The 18,406-nt window shown below is 49.0% G+C and overlaps 1 protein-coding gene across 2 annotated transcripts in view; it reads left to right on the top strand.

The window, feature by feature from the left end:
• PDE8B (phosphodiesterase 8B) overlaps nt 1–18,060 on the top strand; it is a 121,045-nt gene extending 102,985 nt beyond the window's left edge. For both annotated transcript variants that reach the window (XM_075270096.1, XM_075270086.1), the window contains exons 19-22: nt 10,779–10,914; nt 11,650–11,817; nt 13,954–14,083; nt 17,169–18,060. In XM_075270096.1, coding sequence (XP_075126197.1) covers nt 10,779–10,914; nt 11,650–11,817; nt 13,954–14,083; nt 17,169–17,284 — 550 coding nt within the window. In that variant the 3' untranslated portion in view covers nt 17,285–18,060. The remainder of the gene's footprint in view (nt 1–10,778; nt 10,915–11,649; nt 11,818–13,953; nt 14,084–17,168) is intronic.
• Nucleotides 18,061–18,406: the final 346 nt, after the last annotated feature.

Genomic DNA, 18,406 nt, shown 5'->3' with positions numbered 1-18,406 from the left:
TGAATTCAAAATGCGCAAGGCTCCCGGAAAGGGACGTGGACGAGGCCGTGGGCGAGGTCGGGGGAATGGTTCTGGGGAGCAAGGTAGCAGTGAAGCCACAGGGCGTCCCGTGCCTACTCCTGTGGGGCAGCAAGCATTGCGCCACTCCACAGTGCCAGGGTTGCTTGCCACATTAACTAAACTGCAGGGTACAAACCTTAGTAGGCCCGAGAACCAGGAACAGGTCTTGCAATGGCTGTCAGAGAACGCTTACAGCACATTGTCCAGCAGCCAGTCAGACTCTGCCTCCTCTCCTCCTATTACCCAACAGTCTTGTCTTCCTTCCTCCCAAAATTCCGAAGCTTTACAGAACAATAACCCAAACTGTCCCTGCTCCCCAGAGCTGTTCTCCGCTCCTTTCATTGTCCCTCAACCTGCCTCTCCACGTCACGATTCCACGAACCTAACAGAGGAGCATCTGTGTCCAGATGCTCAAACACTAGAGTCTCCTCCATCTCCGTTCGATTTGGTGGTGGATGACCAGCAACCCACCCTCATCGACGATGATGTGACGCAGTTGCCGTCAGGGCATCCAGTTGACTGGCGCATTGTGCGGGAGGAGGAGATGAGACAGGAGTTGGAAGAGGAAGTGGTGGATGATGAGGACACTGACCCGACCTGGACAGGGGGGATGTCAAGCGGGGAAAGTAGTGTGGATGTTGAGGCAGGTGCAGCACCAAAAAGGGTAGCTAGAGGCAGAGGCAGAGGTCAGCAGCTTAGGCGAAGCCAGGCCACACCCGGAATCTCCCAAGATGTTCCAGTTCGTACCCAGCCCCGAAAAACTCCCACCTCGAGGGCACGTTTCTCGAAGGTGTGGAGTTTTTTCAAGGAATGCGCCGAGGACAGATATAGTGTTGTCTGCACAATTTGCCTCTCGAAATTGATTAGGGGCTCTGAGAAGAGCAACCTGTCCACCACTTCAATGCGCCGTCATTTGGAATCCAAGCACTGGAATCAGTGGCAGGCAGCAACGGCAGGACAAAGGCCGCCTGCCGTTCACGCCACTGCCACTGCCTCTGCCTCTGCCTCTGCCACTGCCACTGCTGACTGTGCTGGCGATGCACTCCAGAGGACGAGCCAGGACACCACTTCATCTGCCTCCGCCACTTTGTTGACTTCTACCTCATCCTCCCCTGGTCCTGTCTTATCTCCTTCTCCTGCACCATCAAAGGCACCATCAGGCGTTTCTTTACAACAACCCACCATCTCTCAGACATTGGAGCGGCGGCAGAAATACACTGCTAACCACCCACACGCGCAAGCCTTGAACGCCAACATCGCTAAACTGCTGGCCCAGGAGATGTTGGCGTTCCGGCTTGTTGAAACTCCCGCCTTCCTGGACCTGATGGCAACTGCGGCACCTCGCTATGCCGTCCCTAGCCGTCACTACTTCTCCCGGTGTGCCGTCCCCGCCTTGCACCAGCACGTGTCACTCAACATCAGGCGGGCCCTTAGTTCCGCGCTTTGCACAAAGGTCCACTTGACCACCGACGCGTGGACAAGTGCATGCGGACAGGGACGCTACATTTCACTGACGGCACACTGGGTAAATGTAGTTGAGGCTGGGACTGCTTCCCAAACTGGCCCGGTGTACCTCGTCTCCCCGCCTAACATTCCTGGCAGGGACACGAGAAGAACACCCCCCTCCTCCTCCTCCTCTACCGCCTCCTCCTCCGCCTCCTCCTCCGCCACCGCCTCCTCCTCCGCTGTTAGATTGACCCCAGCTACGAGTTGGAAACGTTGCAGCACTGGCGTTGGTAGACGTCAGCAGGCTGTGCTGAAGCTGATCAGCTTGGGGGACAGACAGCACACTGCCTCCGAGGTGAGGGATGCCCTCCTCGATGAGACGGCAATATGGTTTGAGCCGCTGCACCTGGGCCCAGGCATGGTCGTTTGTGATAACGGCCGGAACCTGGTAGCAGCTCTGGAGCTTGCCGGACTCCAACATGTTCCATGCCTGGCCCACGTCTTCAACCTAGTGGTGCAACGTTTCCTAAAGAGCTACCCCAATGTTCCAGAGCTACTGGTGAAAGTGCGGCGCATGTGCGCCCACTTTCGCAAGTCGACAGTAGCCGCTGCTAGCTTAAAATCTCTCCAGCAACGCCTGCATGTGCCACAACACCGGCTTTTGTGCGACGTCCCCACACGCTGGAACTCAACGTTTCAGATGTTGAATAGAGTGGTTGAGCAGCAGAGACCTTTGATGGAATACCAGCTACAAAACCCTAGGGTGCCACAAAGTCAGCTGCCTCAGTTTCACATCCATGAGTGGCCATGGATGAGAGACCTTTGTGACATCCTACGGGTCTTTGAGGAGTCCACAAGGAGGGTGAGCTCTGAGGATGCGATGGTGAGCCTTACAATCCCGCTCTTGTGTGTTCTGAGAGAATCCCTGATTGACATCAGGGATAACTCAGATCACACAGAGGAGTTAGGGATAGCATCCGATCCGTCACAGCTGGAGAGTAGGTCCACACATCTGTCCGCTTCACTGCGTTTAATGGAGGAGGAGGAGGAGGAGGAGGAGGAGGAAGAAGAGTTGTCCGATGATGTGATGGTGATACAGGAGGCTTCCGGGCAACTTCGAATCGTCCCATTGTTGCAGCGCGGATGGGTAGACATGGAGGATGAGGAGGAAATGGAGATTGAACTTTCCGGTGGGGCCAGAGGAGTCATGCCAACTAACACTGTGGCAGACATGGCTGAGTTCATGTTGGGGTGCTTTACAACCGACAAGCGTATTGTCAAAATCATGGAGGACAACCAGTACTGGATCTTTGCTATCCTTGACCCCCGGTATAAAAACAACATCTCGTCTTTTATTCCGGTAGAGGGGAGGGCCAATCGCATCAATGCTTGCCACAGGCAATTGGTGCAGAATATGATGGAGATGTTTCCAGCATGTGACAGTGGCGGCAGGGAGGGCAGTTCCTCCAGTAGGCAACCAAGTTCTCACCGGTCCACACAAACGAGGGGCACACTGTCTAAGGTCTGGGACACCTTGATGGCACCCCCTCGCCAAAGTGCCGCCACGGAGGGTCCTAGTGTCACCAGGCGTGAGAAGTATAGGCGCATGTTGCGGGAATACCTTTCCGACCACAGCCCTGTCCTCTCCGACCCCTCTGCGCCCTACACGTATTGGGTGTCGAAGTTGGACCTGTGGCTTGAACTTGCCCTATATGCCTTGGAGGTGCTGTCCTGTCCTGCCGCCAGCGTCCTATCTGAGAGGGTGTTCAGTGCAGCCGGTGGCATCATCACTGACAAGCGCACCCGTCTGTCAGCTGAGAGTGCCGACCGGCTCACTTTGATAAAAATGAACCACCACTGGATAGAGCCTTCATTTTTGTGCCCACCTGTGTAAAGCACCCCAACATGAAACTCCATGTCTGTACTCAACCTCTCCAATTCCTCCGCATCCTCATACTCATCCACCATAAGCGTTGCACAATTCTGCTAATACTAGGCTCCCTCCAACATGATTTCCCCCAACTCTGCTGGTTAGAGGCTCCCTCCACCCTGATTTCCACCAACTCTGCTGGTTAGAGGCTCCCTCCACCCTGCTTTCCCACAACTCTGCTGGTTAGAGGCTCCTTCCACCATGAATTTGCCCAAACTGGGCTGTTTAGAGGCTCCCTCCACCATGAATTGGTCCAAACTGGGCTGGTTAGAGGCTCCCTCCACCATTAATTGGTCCAAACTGGGCTGGTTAGAGGCTCCCTCCACCATGAATTTGCCCAAACTGGGCTGTTTAGAGGCTCCCTCCACCATGAATTTGCCCAAACTGGGCTGTTTAGAGGCTCCCTCCACCATGAATTGGTCCAAACTGGGTTTTTTAGAGGCTCCCTCCACCATGAATTGGTCCAAACTGGGGTGGTTAGAGGCTCCCTCCACCATTAATTGGTCCAAACTGGGCTGGTTAGAGGCTCCCTCCACCATGAATTGGTCCAAACTGGGCTGGTTAGAGGCTCCCTCCACCATGAATTGGTCCAAACTGGGGTGGTTAGAGGCTCCCTCCACCATTAATTGGTCCAAACTGGGCTGGTTAGAGGCTCCCTCCACCATTAATTGGTCCAAACTGGGCTGGTTAGAGGCTCCCTCCACCATGAATTTGCCCAAACTGGGCTGTTTAGAGGCTCCCTCCACCATTAATTGGTCCAAACTGGGCTGGTTAGAGGCTCCCTCCACAATTAATTGGTCCAAACTGGGCTAATTAGAGGCTCCCTCCACCATGAATTGGTCCAAACTGGGTTTTTTAGAGGCTCCCTCCACCATGAATTTGCCCAAACTGGGCTGTTTAGAGGCTCCCTCCACCATGAATTGGTCCAAACTGGGCTGGTTAGAGGCTCCCTCCACCATGAATTTCCCAAAACTTGGCTGTTTAGAGGCTCCCTCCACCATTAATTGGTCCAAACTGGGCTGGTTAGAGGCTCCCTCCACCATGAATTGGTCCAAACTGGGGTTTTTAGAGGCTCCCTCCACCATGAATTGGTCCAAACTTGGCTGTTTAGAGGCTCCCTCCACCATGAATTGGTCCAAACTGGGGTGGTTAGAGGCTCCCTCCACCATTAATTGGTCCAAACTGGGCTGGTTAGAGGCTCCCTCCACCATTAATTGGTCCAAACTGGGCTGGTTAGAGGCTCCCTCCACCATGAATTTGCCCAAACTGGGCTGTTTAGAGGCTCCCTCCACCATGAATTTGCCCAAACTGGGCTGGTTAGAGGCTCCCTCCACCATGAATTGGTCCAAACGGGTTTTTAGAGGCTCCCTTCACCATGAATTGGTCCAAACTTGGCTGTTTAGAGGCTCCCTCCACCATGAATTGGTCCAAACTGGGGTGGTTAGAGGCTCCCTCCACCATTAATTGGTCCAAACTGGGCTGGTTAGAGGCTCCCTCCACCATTAATTGGTCCAAACTGGGCTGGTTAGAGGCTCCCTCCACCATGAATTGGTCCAAACTGGGGTTTTTAGAGGCTCCCTCCACCATGAATTGGTCCAAACTTGGCTGTTTAGAGGCTCCCTCCACCATTAATTGGTCCAAACTGGGCTGGTTAGAGGCTCCCTCCACCATGAATTGGTCCAAACTGGGTTTTTTAGAGGCTCCCTCCACCATGAATTTGCCCAAACTGGGCTGTTTAGAGGCTCCCTCCACCATGAATTGGTCCAAACTGGGTTTTTTAGAGGCTCCCTCCACCATGAATTGGTCCAAACTGGGCTGGTTAGAGGCTCCCTCCACCATGAATTGGTCCAAACTGGGGTGGTTAGAGGCTCCCTCCACCATTAATTGGTCCAAACTGGGCTGGTTAGAGGCTCCCTCCACCATTAATTGGTCCAAACTGGGCTGGTTAGAGGCTCCCTCCACCATGAATTTGCCCAAACTGGGCTGTTTAGAGGCTCCCTCCACCATTAATTGGTCCAAACTGGGCTGGTTAGAGGCTCCCTCCACCATTAATTGGTCCAAACTGGGCTGGTTAGAGGCTCCCTCCACCATGAATTTGCCCAAACTGGGCTGTTTAGAGGCTCCCTCCACCATTAATTGGTCCAAACTGGGCTGGTTAGAGGCTCCCTCCACAATTAATTGGTCCAAACTGGGCTAATTAGAGGCTCCCTCCACCATGAATTGGTCCAAACTGGGTTTTTTAGAGGCTCCCTCCACCATGAATTTGCCCAAACTGGGCTGTTTAGAGGCTCCCTCCACCATGAATTGGTCCAAACTGGGCTGGTTAGAGGCTCCCTCCACCATGAATTTCCCAAAACTTGGCTGTTTAGAGGCTCCCTCCACCATTAATTGGTCCAAACTGGGCTGGTTAGAGGCTCCCTCCACCATGAATTGGTCCAAACTGGGCTGGTTAGAGGCTCCCTCCACCATTAATTGGTCCAAACTGGGCTGGTTAGAGGCTCCCTCCACCATGAATTTGCCCAAACTGGGCTGGTTAGAGGCTCCCTCCACCATGAATTGGTCCAAACTGGGTTTTTTAGAGGCTCCCTCCACCATGAATTTGCCCAAACTGGGCTGGTTAGAGGCTCCCTCCACCATGAATTGGTCCAAACTGGGCTGGTTAGAGGCTCCCTCCACCATGAATTTGCCCAAACTGGGCTGTTTAGAGGCTCCCTCCACCATTAATTGGTCCAAACTGGGCTGGTTAGAGGCTCCCTCCACCATGAATTTGCCCAAACTGGGCTGTTTAGAGGCTCCCTCCACCATGAATTGGTCCAAACTGGGTTTTTTAGAGGCTCCCTCCACCATGAATTGGTCCAAACTGGGCTGGTTAGAGGCTCCCTCCACCATGAATTTCCCAAAACTTGGCTGTTTAGAGGCTCCCTCCACCATTAATTGGTCCAAACTGGGCTGGTTAGAGGCTCCCTCCACCATGAATTGGTCCAAACTGGGGTTTTTAGAGGCTCCCTCCACCATGAATTGGTCCAAACTTGGCTGTTTAGAGGCTCCCTCCACCATGAATTGGTCCAAACTGGGGTGGTTAGAGGCTCCCTCCACCATTAATTGGTCCAAACTGGGCTGGTTAGAGGCTCCCTCCACCATTAATTGGTCCAAACTGGGCTGGTTAGAGGCTCCCTCCACCATGAATTTGCCCAAACTGGGCTGTTTAGAGGCTCCCTCCACCATGAATTTGCCCAAACTGGGCTGGTTAGAGGCTCCCTCCACCATGAATTGGTCCAAACGGGTTTTTAGAGGCTCCCTTCACCATGAATTGGTCCAAACTTGGCTGTTTAGAGGCTCCCTCCACCATGAATTGGTCCAAACTGGGGTGGTTAGAGGCTCCCTCCACCATTAATTGGTCCAAACTGGGCTGGTTAGAGGCTCCCTCCACCATTAATTGGTCCAAACTGGGCTGGTTAGAGGCTCCCTCCACCATGAATTGGTCCAAACTGGGGTTTTTAGAGGCTCCCTCCACCATGAATTGGTCCAAACTTGGCTGTTTAGAGGCTCCCTCCACCATTAATTGGTCCAAACTGGGCTGGTTAGAGGCTCCCTCCACCATGAATTGGTCCAAACTGGGTTTTTTAGAGGCTCCCTCCACCATGAATTTGCCCAAACTGGGCTGTTTAGAGGCTCCCTCCACCATGAATTGGTCCAAACTGGGTTTTTTAGAGGCTCCCTCCACCATGAATTGGTCCAAACTGGGCTGGTTAGAGGCTCCCTCCACCATGAATTGGTCCAAACTGGGGTGGTTAGAGGCTCCCTCCACCATTAATTGGTCCAAACTGGGCTGGTTAGAGGCTCCCTCCACCATTAATTGGTCCAAACTGGGCTGGTTAGAGGCTCCCTCCACCATGAATTTGCCCAAACTGGGCTGTTTAGAGGCTCCCTCCACCATTAATTGGTCCAAACTGGGCTGGTTAGAGGCTCCCTCCACAATTAATTGGTCCAAACTGGGCTAATTAGAGGCTCCCTCCACCATGAATTGGTCCAAACTGGGTTTTTTAGAGGCTCCCTCCACCATGAATTTGCCCAAACTGGGCTGTTTAGAGGCTCCCTCCACCATGAATTGGTCCAAACTGGGCTGGTTAGAGGCTCCCTCCACCATGAATTGGTCCAAACTGGGTTTTTTAGAGGCTCCCTCCACCATGAATTGGTCCAAACTGGGCTGGTTAGAGGCTCCCTCCACCATGAATTTCCCAAAACTTGGCTGTTTAGAGGCTCCCTCCACCATTAATTGGTCCAAACTGGGCTGGTTAGAGGCTCCCTCCACCATGAATTGGTCCAAACTGGGGTTTTTAGAGGCTCCCTCCACCATGAATTGGTCCAAACTTGGCTGTTTAGAGGCTCCCTCCACCATGAATTGGTCCAAACTGGGGTGGTTAGAGGCTCCCTCCACCATTAATTGGTCCAAACTGGGCTGGTTAGAGGCTCCCTCCACCATTAATTGGTCCAAACTGGGCTGGTTAGAGGCTCCCTCCACCATGAATTTGCCCAAACTGGGCTGTTTAGAGGCTCCCTCCACCATGAATTTGCCCAAACTGGGCTGGTTAGAGGCTCCCTCCACCATGAATTGGTCCAAACGGGTTTTTAGAGGCTCCCTTCACCATGAATTGGTCCAAACTTGGCTGTTTAGAGGCTCCCTCCACCATGAATTGGTCCAAACTGGGGTGGTTAGAGGCTCCCTCCACCATTAATTGGTCCAAACTGGGCTGGTTAGAGGCTCCCTCCACCATTAATTGGTCCAAACTGGGCTGGTTAGAGGCTCCCTCCACCATGAATTGGTCCAAACTGGGGTTTTTAGAGGCTCCCTCCACCATGAATTGGTCCAAACTTGGCTGTTTAGAGGCTCCCTCCACCATTAATTGGTCCAAACTGGGCTGGTTAGAGGCTCCCTCCACCATGAATTGGTCCAAACTGGGTTTTTTAGAGGCTCCCTCCACCATGAATTTGCCCAAACTGGGCTGTTTAGAGGCTCCCTCCACCATGAATTGGTCCAAACTGGGTTTTTTAGAGGCTCCCTCCACCATGAATTGGTCCAAACTGGGCTGGTTAGAGGCTCCCTCCACCATGAATTGGTCCAAACTGGGGTGGTTAGAGGCTCCCTCCACCATTAATTGGTCCAAACTGGGCTGGTTAGAGGCTCCCTCCACCATTAATTGGTCCAAACTGGGCTGGTTAGAGGCTCCCTCCACCATGAATTTGCCCAAACTGGGCTGTTTAGAGGCTCCCTCCACCATTAATTGGTCCAAACTGGGCTGGTTAGAGGCTCCCTCCACAATTAATTGGTCCAAACTGGGCTAATTAGAGGCTCCCTCCACCATGAATTGGTCCAAACTGGGTTTTTTAGAGGCTCCCTCCACCATGAATTTGCCCAAACTGGGCTGTTTAGAGGCTCCCTCCACCATGAATTGGTCCAAACTGGGCTGGTTAGAGGCTCCCTCCACCATGAATTTCCCAAAACTTGGCTGTTTAGAGGCTCCCTCCACCATTAATTGGTCCAAACTGGGCTGGTTAGAGGCTCCCTCCACCATGAATTGGTCCAAACTGGGCTGGTTAGAGGCTCCCTCCACCATTAATTGGTCCAAACTGGGCTGGTTAGAGGCTCCCTCCACCATGAATTTGCCCAAACTGGGCTGGTTAGAGGCTCCCTCCACCATGAATTGGTCCAAACTGGGTTTTTTAGAGGCTCCCTCCACCATGAATTTGCCCAAACTGGGCTGGTTAGAGGCTCCCTCCACCATGAATTGGTCCAAACTGGGCTGGTTAGAGGCTCCCTCCACCATGAATTTGCCCAAACTGGGCTGTTTAGAGGCTCCCTCCACCATTAATTGGTCCAAACTGGGCTGGTTAGAGGCTCCCTCCACCATGAATTTGCCCAAACTGGGCTGTTTAGAGGCTCCCTCCACCATGAATTGGTCCAAACTGGGTTTTTTAGAGGCTCCCTCCACCATGAATTGGTCCAAACTGGGCTGGTTAGAGGCTCCCTCCACCATGAATTTCCCAAAACTTGGCTGTTTAGAGGCTCCCTCCACCATGAATTGGTCCAAACTGGGCTGGTTAGAGGCTCCCTCCACCATGAATTTCCCAAAACTTGGCTGTTTAGAGGCTCCCTCCACCATGAATTGGTCCAAACTGGGCTGGTTAGAGGCTCCCTCCACCATTAATTGGTCCAAACTGGGCTGGTTAGAGGCTCCCTCCACCATGAATTGGTCCAAACTGGGTTTTTTAGAGGCTCCCTCCACCATGAATTTGCCCAAACTGGGCTGTTTAGAGGCTCCCTCCACCATGAATTGGTTCAAACTGGGCTGGTTAGAGGCTCCCTCCACCATTAATTGGTCCAAACTGGGCTGGTTAGAGGCTCCCTCCACCATTAATTGGTCCAAACTGGGCTGGTTAGAGGCTCCCTCCACCATGAATTTGCCCAAACTGGGCTGGTTAGAGGCTCCCTCCACCATGAATTGGTCCAAACTGGGTTTTTTAGAGGCTCCCTCCACCATGAATTTGCCCAAACTGGGCTGGTTAGAGGCTCCCTCCACCATGAATTGGTCCAAACTGGGGTTTTTAGAGGCTCCCTCCACCATGAATTTGCCCAAACTGGGGTGTTTAGAGGCTCCCTCCACCATGAATTTGCCCAAACTCTGCTGGTTAGAGGCTCAATCCACCCTGATTTTCAAAACAAATGTTGGTGCCAACCTCAACTTACTACAAGGGCCAAATTCACTGCTGGTGACAAGCTCTCCTCACTGCAAGTGCCAAATACACATGTTTCAAGGTGTTTTCCTACTGTCAGAGAGGTGGTATTGAGTGTGTAAAGTGTGTAGTTGTTAGGCTGTGATGTTGGGGTAATAGAGGGTCTTTGGTGTGTTAGATGCCCCCAGACATGCTTCCCCTGCTGTCCCAGTGTCATTCCAGAGGTGTTGGCATCATTTCCTGGGGTGTCATAGTGGACTTGGTGACCCTCCAGACACGGATTTGGGTTTCCCCCTTAACGAGTATCTGTTCCCCATAGACTATAATGGGGTTCGAAACCCGTTCGAACACACGAACATTGAGCGGCTGTTCGAATCGAATTTCGAACCTCGAACATTTTAGTGTTCGCTCATCTCTAAAGCTAAGCTATGGGATATATAGGAGTATATGATAGGATAGGGGGAGAGAAGCTGAGTTATGGGATATATAGGATTACATGGCACTGAGAACAGCTGCTGTCTGTGTAGTGTCTTGTAATATAGTACATTTGTGTTTCCCATCACGTTGCCATAATGCACTTCTCTGAACATAACTTATTTCTTTTCTTCAGAACCCAGTATCGGACTCTTCGTCAGGCCATAATTGATATGGTTTTAGCCACAGAGATGACCAGACACTTTGAGCACGTGAACAAGTTTGTGAATAGTATCAATAAGCCCATTGCTGCCGAGGAGAACAACTCAAATGTAAGATGAAGTTAGAATTATATGACATTATACGACATTTCTTGCCTTTATACACTGGAATATTAACCTGACTGTAAATCCCACAATGTAATAATGTGCTGTGATGAGTAGACTTGATATATAGATATGTCTGATGTTACTACTGACTGACTATTACCGGGAGCAGAATGGCTAGATAGCTGGCCATACACTTTCAATATAGCGGAGTGCCTAATCTCCTATGAGAACAAAGGATTGGACATATTGACATTCAACATGTCCTGTTCTCTCTTCCATCTGCATGTTGAGCAAACAGCCACAGTTCTCACCAAGGTTGTTGGGTTTGGCCTTTCTAAACCAATGTGTATGGCCACCATAACTCATTTATATATGTCCCGCAGTCTCACATAGACATATTTCCTGATCATCTCATGGCCACAGCAGCCGCACAACCACAGCCTGGACTGGAGTAGCCACAATAGCTCAAATTTTACTTCTTACTTTCAGCCCTAGGCTTCCAGAAAATGCCCCCCATACCCACCTGTTAGGACATAATTTAGATATTACAAAATAGCTATCCACAAGGGACAAAAAAATTAAGAATTTATATAACAAGTAAATTTTTACTCCAACTTGTTTTGCCAAAATACAAGACCTTATCCAGTAACATTGACGTAAAAATGAAAAAAAAAATAAAATCATGGCTGTCAGAATCTGTATGCATTTTTGCTAAGGTCACTTATGTTCTGTCTACAGAGTGAGGGCAGTGACTGCGAGTGTTCCCCCAGTATCAAAAATTCACCAGAAAATCGTATACTCATCAAACGCATGATGATAAAATGTGCAGATGTGGCAAACCCATGTCGTCCATTGGATCTGTGCATTGAATGGGCTGGAAGGATCTCAGAGGAATATTTTGCTCAGGTACAGTATACACCTCACTCAACAAGTGGGATTACCTCTTTCTGAGTTTTAAGAGAGATGCCTACCCATGTTCATTGCTCCTGCACACGGCTGTCCGCCATACAGTGTAAAGCATTCGGCCAATCAACGCTGGTTCTGCCGGAGGAGGCGGAGTCTAAGATCAGTCCACAGCAGTCTCCATTCTGGTCCGATTTTAGACTCCGCCTCCTCACAGATGAGCCTCCGGCAGAACCAGCATTGATTGGCCGAATGCTGTACTCTATATGGCATTCGGCCAATCAACGCTGGTCAATGCATTCCTATGGGAAAAAGTCAGCTCACGCATATTGCAAGCTGACAGGGATCCCGACGTAATACAGTGACTTGGGCATGTTAGATGCCCCCAGACATGCTTCCCCTGCTGTCCCAGTTGCATTCCAGGGTGTTGGCATCATTTCCTGGGGTGTCATAGTGGACTTGGTGACTCTCCTGAGTCGAAGAGTGGGATCCCCTGAAACAAGCATTTTTTCCCCATAGACTATAATGGGGTTCGATATTCGTTCGAATATTTTACTGTTCGCTCATCTCTAGTTGGGAAGAGTATGTGAATATTGATAATTTTACTACAGAGAACAGCTGATTGGGGGTTCCCAAAGTGATCTATTCTAAGAATAGTTCACGAGTATCCATGACCCATAAAATATTCCTATCTGCAATTATTCTCAAAAAATTGTGGCAGATTTATGAAGCTATCACATTGATGGGAATCAGACACCTAGCAACCCCACCAATCAGTTGTTATCAGGTGGCTGCACTGAACTGAATTGTACAGTGCATCCTTCTTCATTCTCTGTGATACACTATATGATCAAAAGTATCCGGACACTTGGCTGAAAATGACTAGAGATGAGCTGATCCGAACAGCACGCACCCATAGAAATGAATGGAAGCACCTGTGACGCTGACTTTGCCGGCGGCCGGCTGACGTCACAGGTGCTTCCATTCATTCCTATGGGTGCGTGCTGTTCAGATCAGCTGATCCGAACAGTGTTCGCTCATCTCTAAAAATGACTTACAAGTTTGTGGCGCCCTCCAACGGTAATGCTGGAATTCAATATGGTTTTGCCCCTCCCTTAGCCCTGATGACAGCTTCCACTCTCGCAGGCATACGTTCAATCAGGTGCTGGAAGGTTTCTTGGAGAATGGCAGCCCATTCTTCCCGGAGTGCTGCACTGAGGAGAGGTATCGATGTAGGTCGGTGAGGCCTGGCATGAAGTCGGCGTTCCAAAACATCCCAAAGGTGTTCTATAGGATTCAAGTCAGGACTCTGTGCAGGCCAGTCCATTACAGAGATGTTATTGTCGTGTAACCACTCCGCCACAGGCCGTGCAGTATGAACAGGTGCTCCATCATGTTGAAAGATGCAATCGCCATCCCCGAATTTCTCTTCAACAGGGGGAAGCAAGAAGGTGTTTAAAACATCAATGTAGGCCTGTGCTGTGATAGTACCACGCAAAACAACAAGGGGTGCAAGCCCCCTCCATGAAAAACACGACCACACTATAACACCACCGCCTCCGAATTTTACTGTTGGCACTACACACGCTGGCAGATGACGTTCACCGGGCAGTCGTCATACCCACACCCTGCCATCGGATCGCCACATTGTGTACCGTGATTTGTCACTCCACACAATGTTTTTCCACTGTTCAATCGTCCAGTGTTTACGCTCCTTACACCAAGCGAGGCGTCGTTTGGCATTGACCTGTGTGATGTGTGGCAGCCAATCACCTGACCACGTTCAATGTCCGTGAGTTCTGCGGAGCGCCCCATTCTGCTCTTTCACGATGTCTAATGTCTACTGAGGTCACTGATATGGAGTACCGGGCAGTAGGTGGCAGCACAATGCACCTAATATGAAAAACGTATGTTTTTGGGGGTGTCTGGATACTTTTGATCACATAGTGTAGATCCAGCACCAATGGCACTGACAATAGCTGATCGGTGAAGGTCTTGGGTGTCAGACTTCTCCGATCTCATAGGTATACTAAGGATAAGTATACTATTCATAACACAGAAAACGCCTTTACCAGGTAGGTTTCTGTATACACAAAATTATATTAAACTCTAATTTCAATGTTCTCACTTTTCTTACAGACTGATGAAGAGAAGAGACAAGGTCTTCCAGTAGTTATGCCAGTATTTGACCGGAACACCTGTAGCATACCAAAATCTCAAATATCATTTATAGACTATTTTATCACAGACATGTTTGATGCATGGGATGGTAAGAACAAAGACTATCTTTAATAGAAGTAAATGTGAATATAAAAAACATATATCTGCACACCATATCCAGAGTGTAAGGGCCTGTTCACATGGTGGAATTTGGCACCAATTTTGAGATGCATTCAGCCTCAAAATAAGCACCAAATTCTGCTCTCAATCTGCCTACCATTGTCGATAGCCATGTTGGAAAGCTGAAGCTCTACTTCGGCCTTCTGCCCCAGGAATTAGGAGGAATTTCCTCTTCCATTTCTGCCTTGTGAATATACTTGAAGAAGTCATGATTTGTAAGGGTCCATTCACACGGAGGAAAATGGTGAGGAATTTAGTGTGGAATTTCAGGGTGCATTCACACACAGAGTTTTGTGGCACTGTTTTTGAACAATAACTCGTGTAAAGAGTCAGCGCTGAAAAACAGATTCCCATTGAGCTCAATGGGCTCCATCTACCTCGCGGAACACATTGAAATCAATAGGTAACAAAGCATCCTATTGATTTCATTGTGTACCGCGCGGAAAATGGAACCCATTGAACTCAATGGGAGTCTGTTTTTCAGTGCTGATTCTTTACATGAGTTATTGTGGTAAAAAAGCTTTTTTTTCAGCACTGAAATTCAACACCAAATTCCTCACCATTTTCCTCTGTGTGAATGGATCCCAAAGAGGACATTTCAGCGCACTGTTGGCTTTATAGCGGTATATTAAACCACATTTGCCCAAGGATATGAATGGTTCTCTTTAAGGAGAATGAGAATCCAGTGTTACACTTGGTTTACACTACCATTCGTCTTGCCATTATTTAGGTCTGCATGGGGACCTGAAAGACAAAAAAGCGGTTACCCGTGGACACCTGTAATCCCAATAAACTATAACCTAAGCTAAGTCCTCCTTGCAGGACTTTACTCTCTGCCAAATTTAGACAGAATTTGTGGCGGAGTCTCCTATGGAGACTCCAAAGCAGATTAAAACCTAGCCTTAGTATCCAAAAGGTCTCTTTTTACAGTAGTTCAAGGTCAAAGGCCATTGAGATGAAGGCAACAAAGGCACACAAGTTGGACCAGGCTTTGTCCACCTTATTTACAGATGGTTAAAACGTGATGTGAACGGCCCCTATTTGTGATTTGTGAAATGGGAATACCGTATTTTTCGGACTACAAGACGCACTTTTTTTCCCCAAAATTTTGGGGGAAAAGAAGGGTGCGTCTTATAGTCTGAAGGTGGCGCCTGGCATCCGCTGTAATAGAGAGGCGGAAGCCGGCAAGTGATAGACGCCATTACAGGTGCCGGGGCCTGAGACATCGCTGCGCTCCTCTGCCCTGCATGAAGCCAGCAGCGGGAGGAGTGATGCTATTCCGCTCCTCCGTCCCCCCGCCGCTGGCTTCATGCAGGGCAGGGCAGCGATGTCTCAGGCCCCGGCGTCTATCCCTCCCCGGCATCCGCCTCTCTAGTACAGCGGATGCCGGGTCAATAGTCAGTATCGGCGGCCCCTTCTCCCCCGGGGCCGGTCCCCACTGGCCCCATACCTGTAGAGTTGCAGGCCGGCTCCTGCTCGGCGATATCGCAGGAGCCGACCTGTCCGGGTGACAGCTGGGAGCCTAATGAGGCTCCCAGGCCTGTCACTGCTATATATTAGTATTGCGGCTGGTCTCTATGACCAGCCGTAATACTAATACACAGAATGTCCCATAGACGGCAATACAGTTGTATTGCCGTCTATGGGATTTGCGATCAAGTGACCGCAGGCTCAAGCCCCCGGGGGGGAATAAAATAGTAAAAAAAAAAAAAAAAAGCTTTAAAAATATGAAATAAATAAAAGTTCTAAATCACCTCCTGTTTTTTTTTCAATACAAGGTGATCTAAGCAATAGATATCCCCCAAAATGGTATAACTAAAAAGTACATCTGGCCCCGCAAAAAAAACGCTGTATGCATCCCCGTACAGCTGCAGGGTCACCTGTAAATGTGGCCTTGCAGCTGTTGCAAAACTACAATTCCCATATATTAAATATTTTACCAGTTTTTGCTTCAAATTTTTTTTTCCCTATTTTCCTCCTCTAAAACCTAGGTGCGTCTTATAGTCCAGTGCGTCTTATGGTCCGAAAAATACGGTATATTAAAAAGGTTGTACAGGTGTAGAGAATGAGACTACGGTGGTCCTTCAAGTTACAATGGGACAGATTTATGAGCTGGTGGAAGGTGCGATTCATTTACAACAAGTTGCACCCACCGCCGGGCCTTATGGCCAAGCATCATTGACGTCAGATCTCTGGATTAAATCATAATAAATCTGTCAGGGTCGATGGCCCCACCACATGTTTGCCCTTGCCATTTTTTTTAGCAAAGTGGCTTGGGTGGCACAGAATAGAAAAAAGTTGCAAATTTTTGTGATTGTTTTTTATGCCTTGCATACCAGAAAGCTGAACCTTTCTGGACCATCTTGACTTGAAATGACCACCATAGGCTCTTCACAGAACTATGAACCCTATCAGACATCCAGTCATAGGAAGTTCCAGCAAATTATCATGGTCATTTCACTGGTAAAACTCCTGGGTTAGTGAAGTGCATGCATTGACAGGCTGACTAGTAGCACCTCTCTACACTATGGTCAGTGGCATAACTAGCGGGATAGCAGTGGTAGTCGCTGCCACAGAGGCTGGGACTTTAGGGGGCCTGGCGGGCGGACAAAAATAAGCTATTAACACTTCTATTTTTGAAAGCTTTCTTACTTTTTAGCAACTTTTGCAATTATAATGCTAGTCATTGAAAAGCTAAGCGACTGCAGTTACATCTCCCTCCTCCCTCTCTAGTATTTACTGTATTACACTAGATGGATTTATTGATTACTTGGAAGGTTTATGAACGTTTATACAGAGTTACAGGCTGCCGGAAGGTGATGAAGATCCTACATTACTCTGATATTCCAAGGTTTACTACGGTATATTGAGATGCGTTACCAAATTTTTCTGAAAAGTTCTAAAGATAAGAATTTGTTTAGTTGTTATAGACAACCAGTATATAGAACATACTGTATACATCTATGTCTATAACATCTCATCCGGTTACTAGTATCTGTTGTGTTTGGTTTCAGCTTTCGCACATTTGCCCAACCTCATACAACACTTAACAGAAAACTACAAGTATTGGAAATCGTTGGATGAGTTAAAGTGCAAGAGTCTCAGGTATTCATCTGACACCAACAAATAATGGCCGATCGGTGACCTCCCGACCTACCTGCACTGTGAACCATTTCCTGGTGGTGTCGTCCAGAATAAGCCGTATTCTGAAGACTGGTTGGAGCAGTTATACATCAGACGTTGCTCATGGTTGGCCACACGAGGGCCTGGACATCAAATCAAAGGGAAATACTGACAAACAATGGAAGCCAAGCTTTTCTCTAGGATTTTATACCTGGCGCGGACCTTCGCATTAACTGCTACCCTACTGACATCTTCTCCAGCTCTCCTTACTTTGGACAGCCGATTTGCATTTTAATTGCTTTATTATTCTTGACTAATATCAAAGAAGACTACGGTACATTGGGCGAGAACTACAGACTATTTCATCATGGTTTTTTATGCCAGCTATTGCTACATATATATCATGGGAAAAGGAAGAAGGTGTGATGTTTTCCTTCCTGAATTACTACTGATCTACTATATTTGTACAGGGCTACCTTCAGGTTGTAGTCAGGGACTCAGGAAGGCTCCTTACACTTGCCATATGAGCTTACTCTCTATTTTCTTATCTAATGCGAGGTTCACTATAAGCTATAGTCACAGCTACATGGAGACATTTTGTAGGACAAATGTAAAGGGAAACATGGCAACATAGCAATACACATGGTCGTGAGCGTGTGGCCATAGTGCCCATAGCAACCAATCACAATGCAGCTTTCAATTTTCAGCAGAATACAAAATGAAAGCTGTCCTGTTTGGGTGCTATGGGAAACTAAGATAGTTTTAATAAATGTGTCCCCCTCCCAGGCAGTGTTAATACAGTTTTAACAATCACTCCCCTAAACTTTACAAAGGAAGAAAACTGCTGCCTAAGTACACGTCTGTCACTAGTTCATGCTGCCAGTGGGCGGTATTACATTGCTGACGGGTTCCCTTTGACTCGGTGCACTCCTGTGCTCTACAGCTGTCGTTCAATACCTAAAAATTGGAAAGTTGTGCTATAAAAAAAGTCTCCATGTAGCCCCAGTCTAACGCCACTCAATACCTGAACAATTAGGTATGGCCGCAGGTAACCAATGCATCTCCATACCGCTAGGTCATCAGTTTGTAGACCCTATATCTCAGCTTATTGGACTCTTACGTGTCTGGG

The sequence above is a fragment of the Leptodactylus fuscus genome, chromosome 1 (genome assembly GCF_031893055.1).
Source record: "Leptodactylus fuscus isolate aLepFus1 chromosome 1, aLepFus1.hap2, whole genome shotgun sequence".
In the NCBI taxonomy this organism is placed as follows: Eukaryota; Metazoa; Chordata; class Amphibia; order Anura; family Leptodactylidae; genus Leptodactylus; species Leptodactylus fuscus.
Note: the sequence above shows the minus strand (reverse complement) of the source record. Positions and strands in the feature narration are given on the sequence as shown.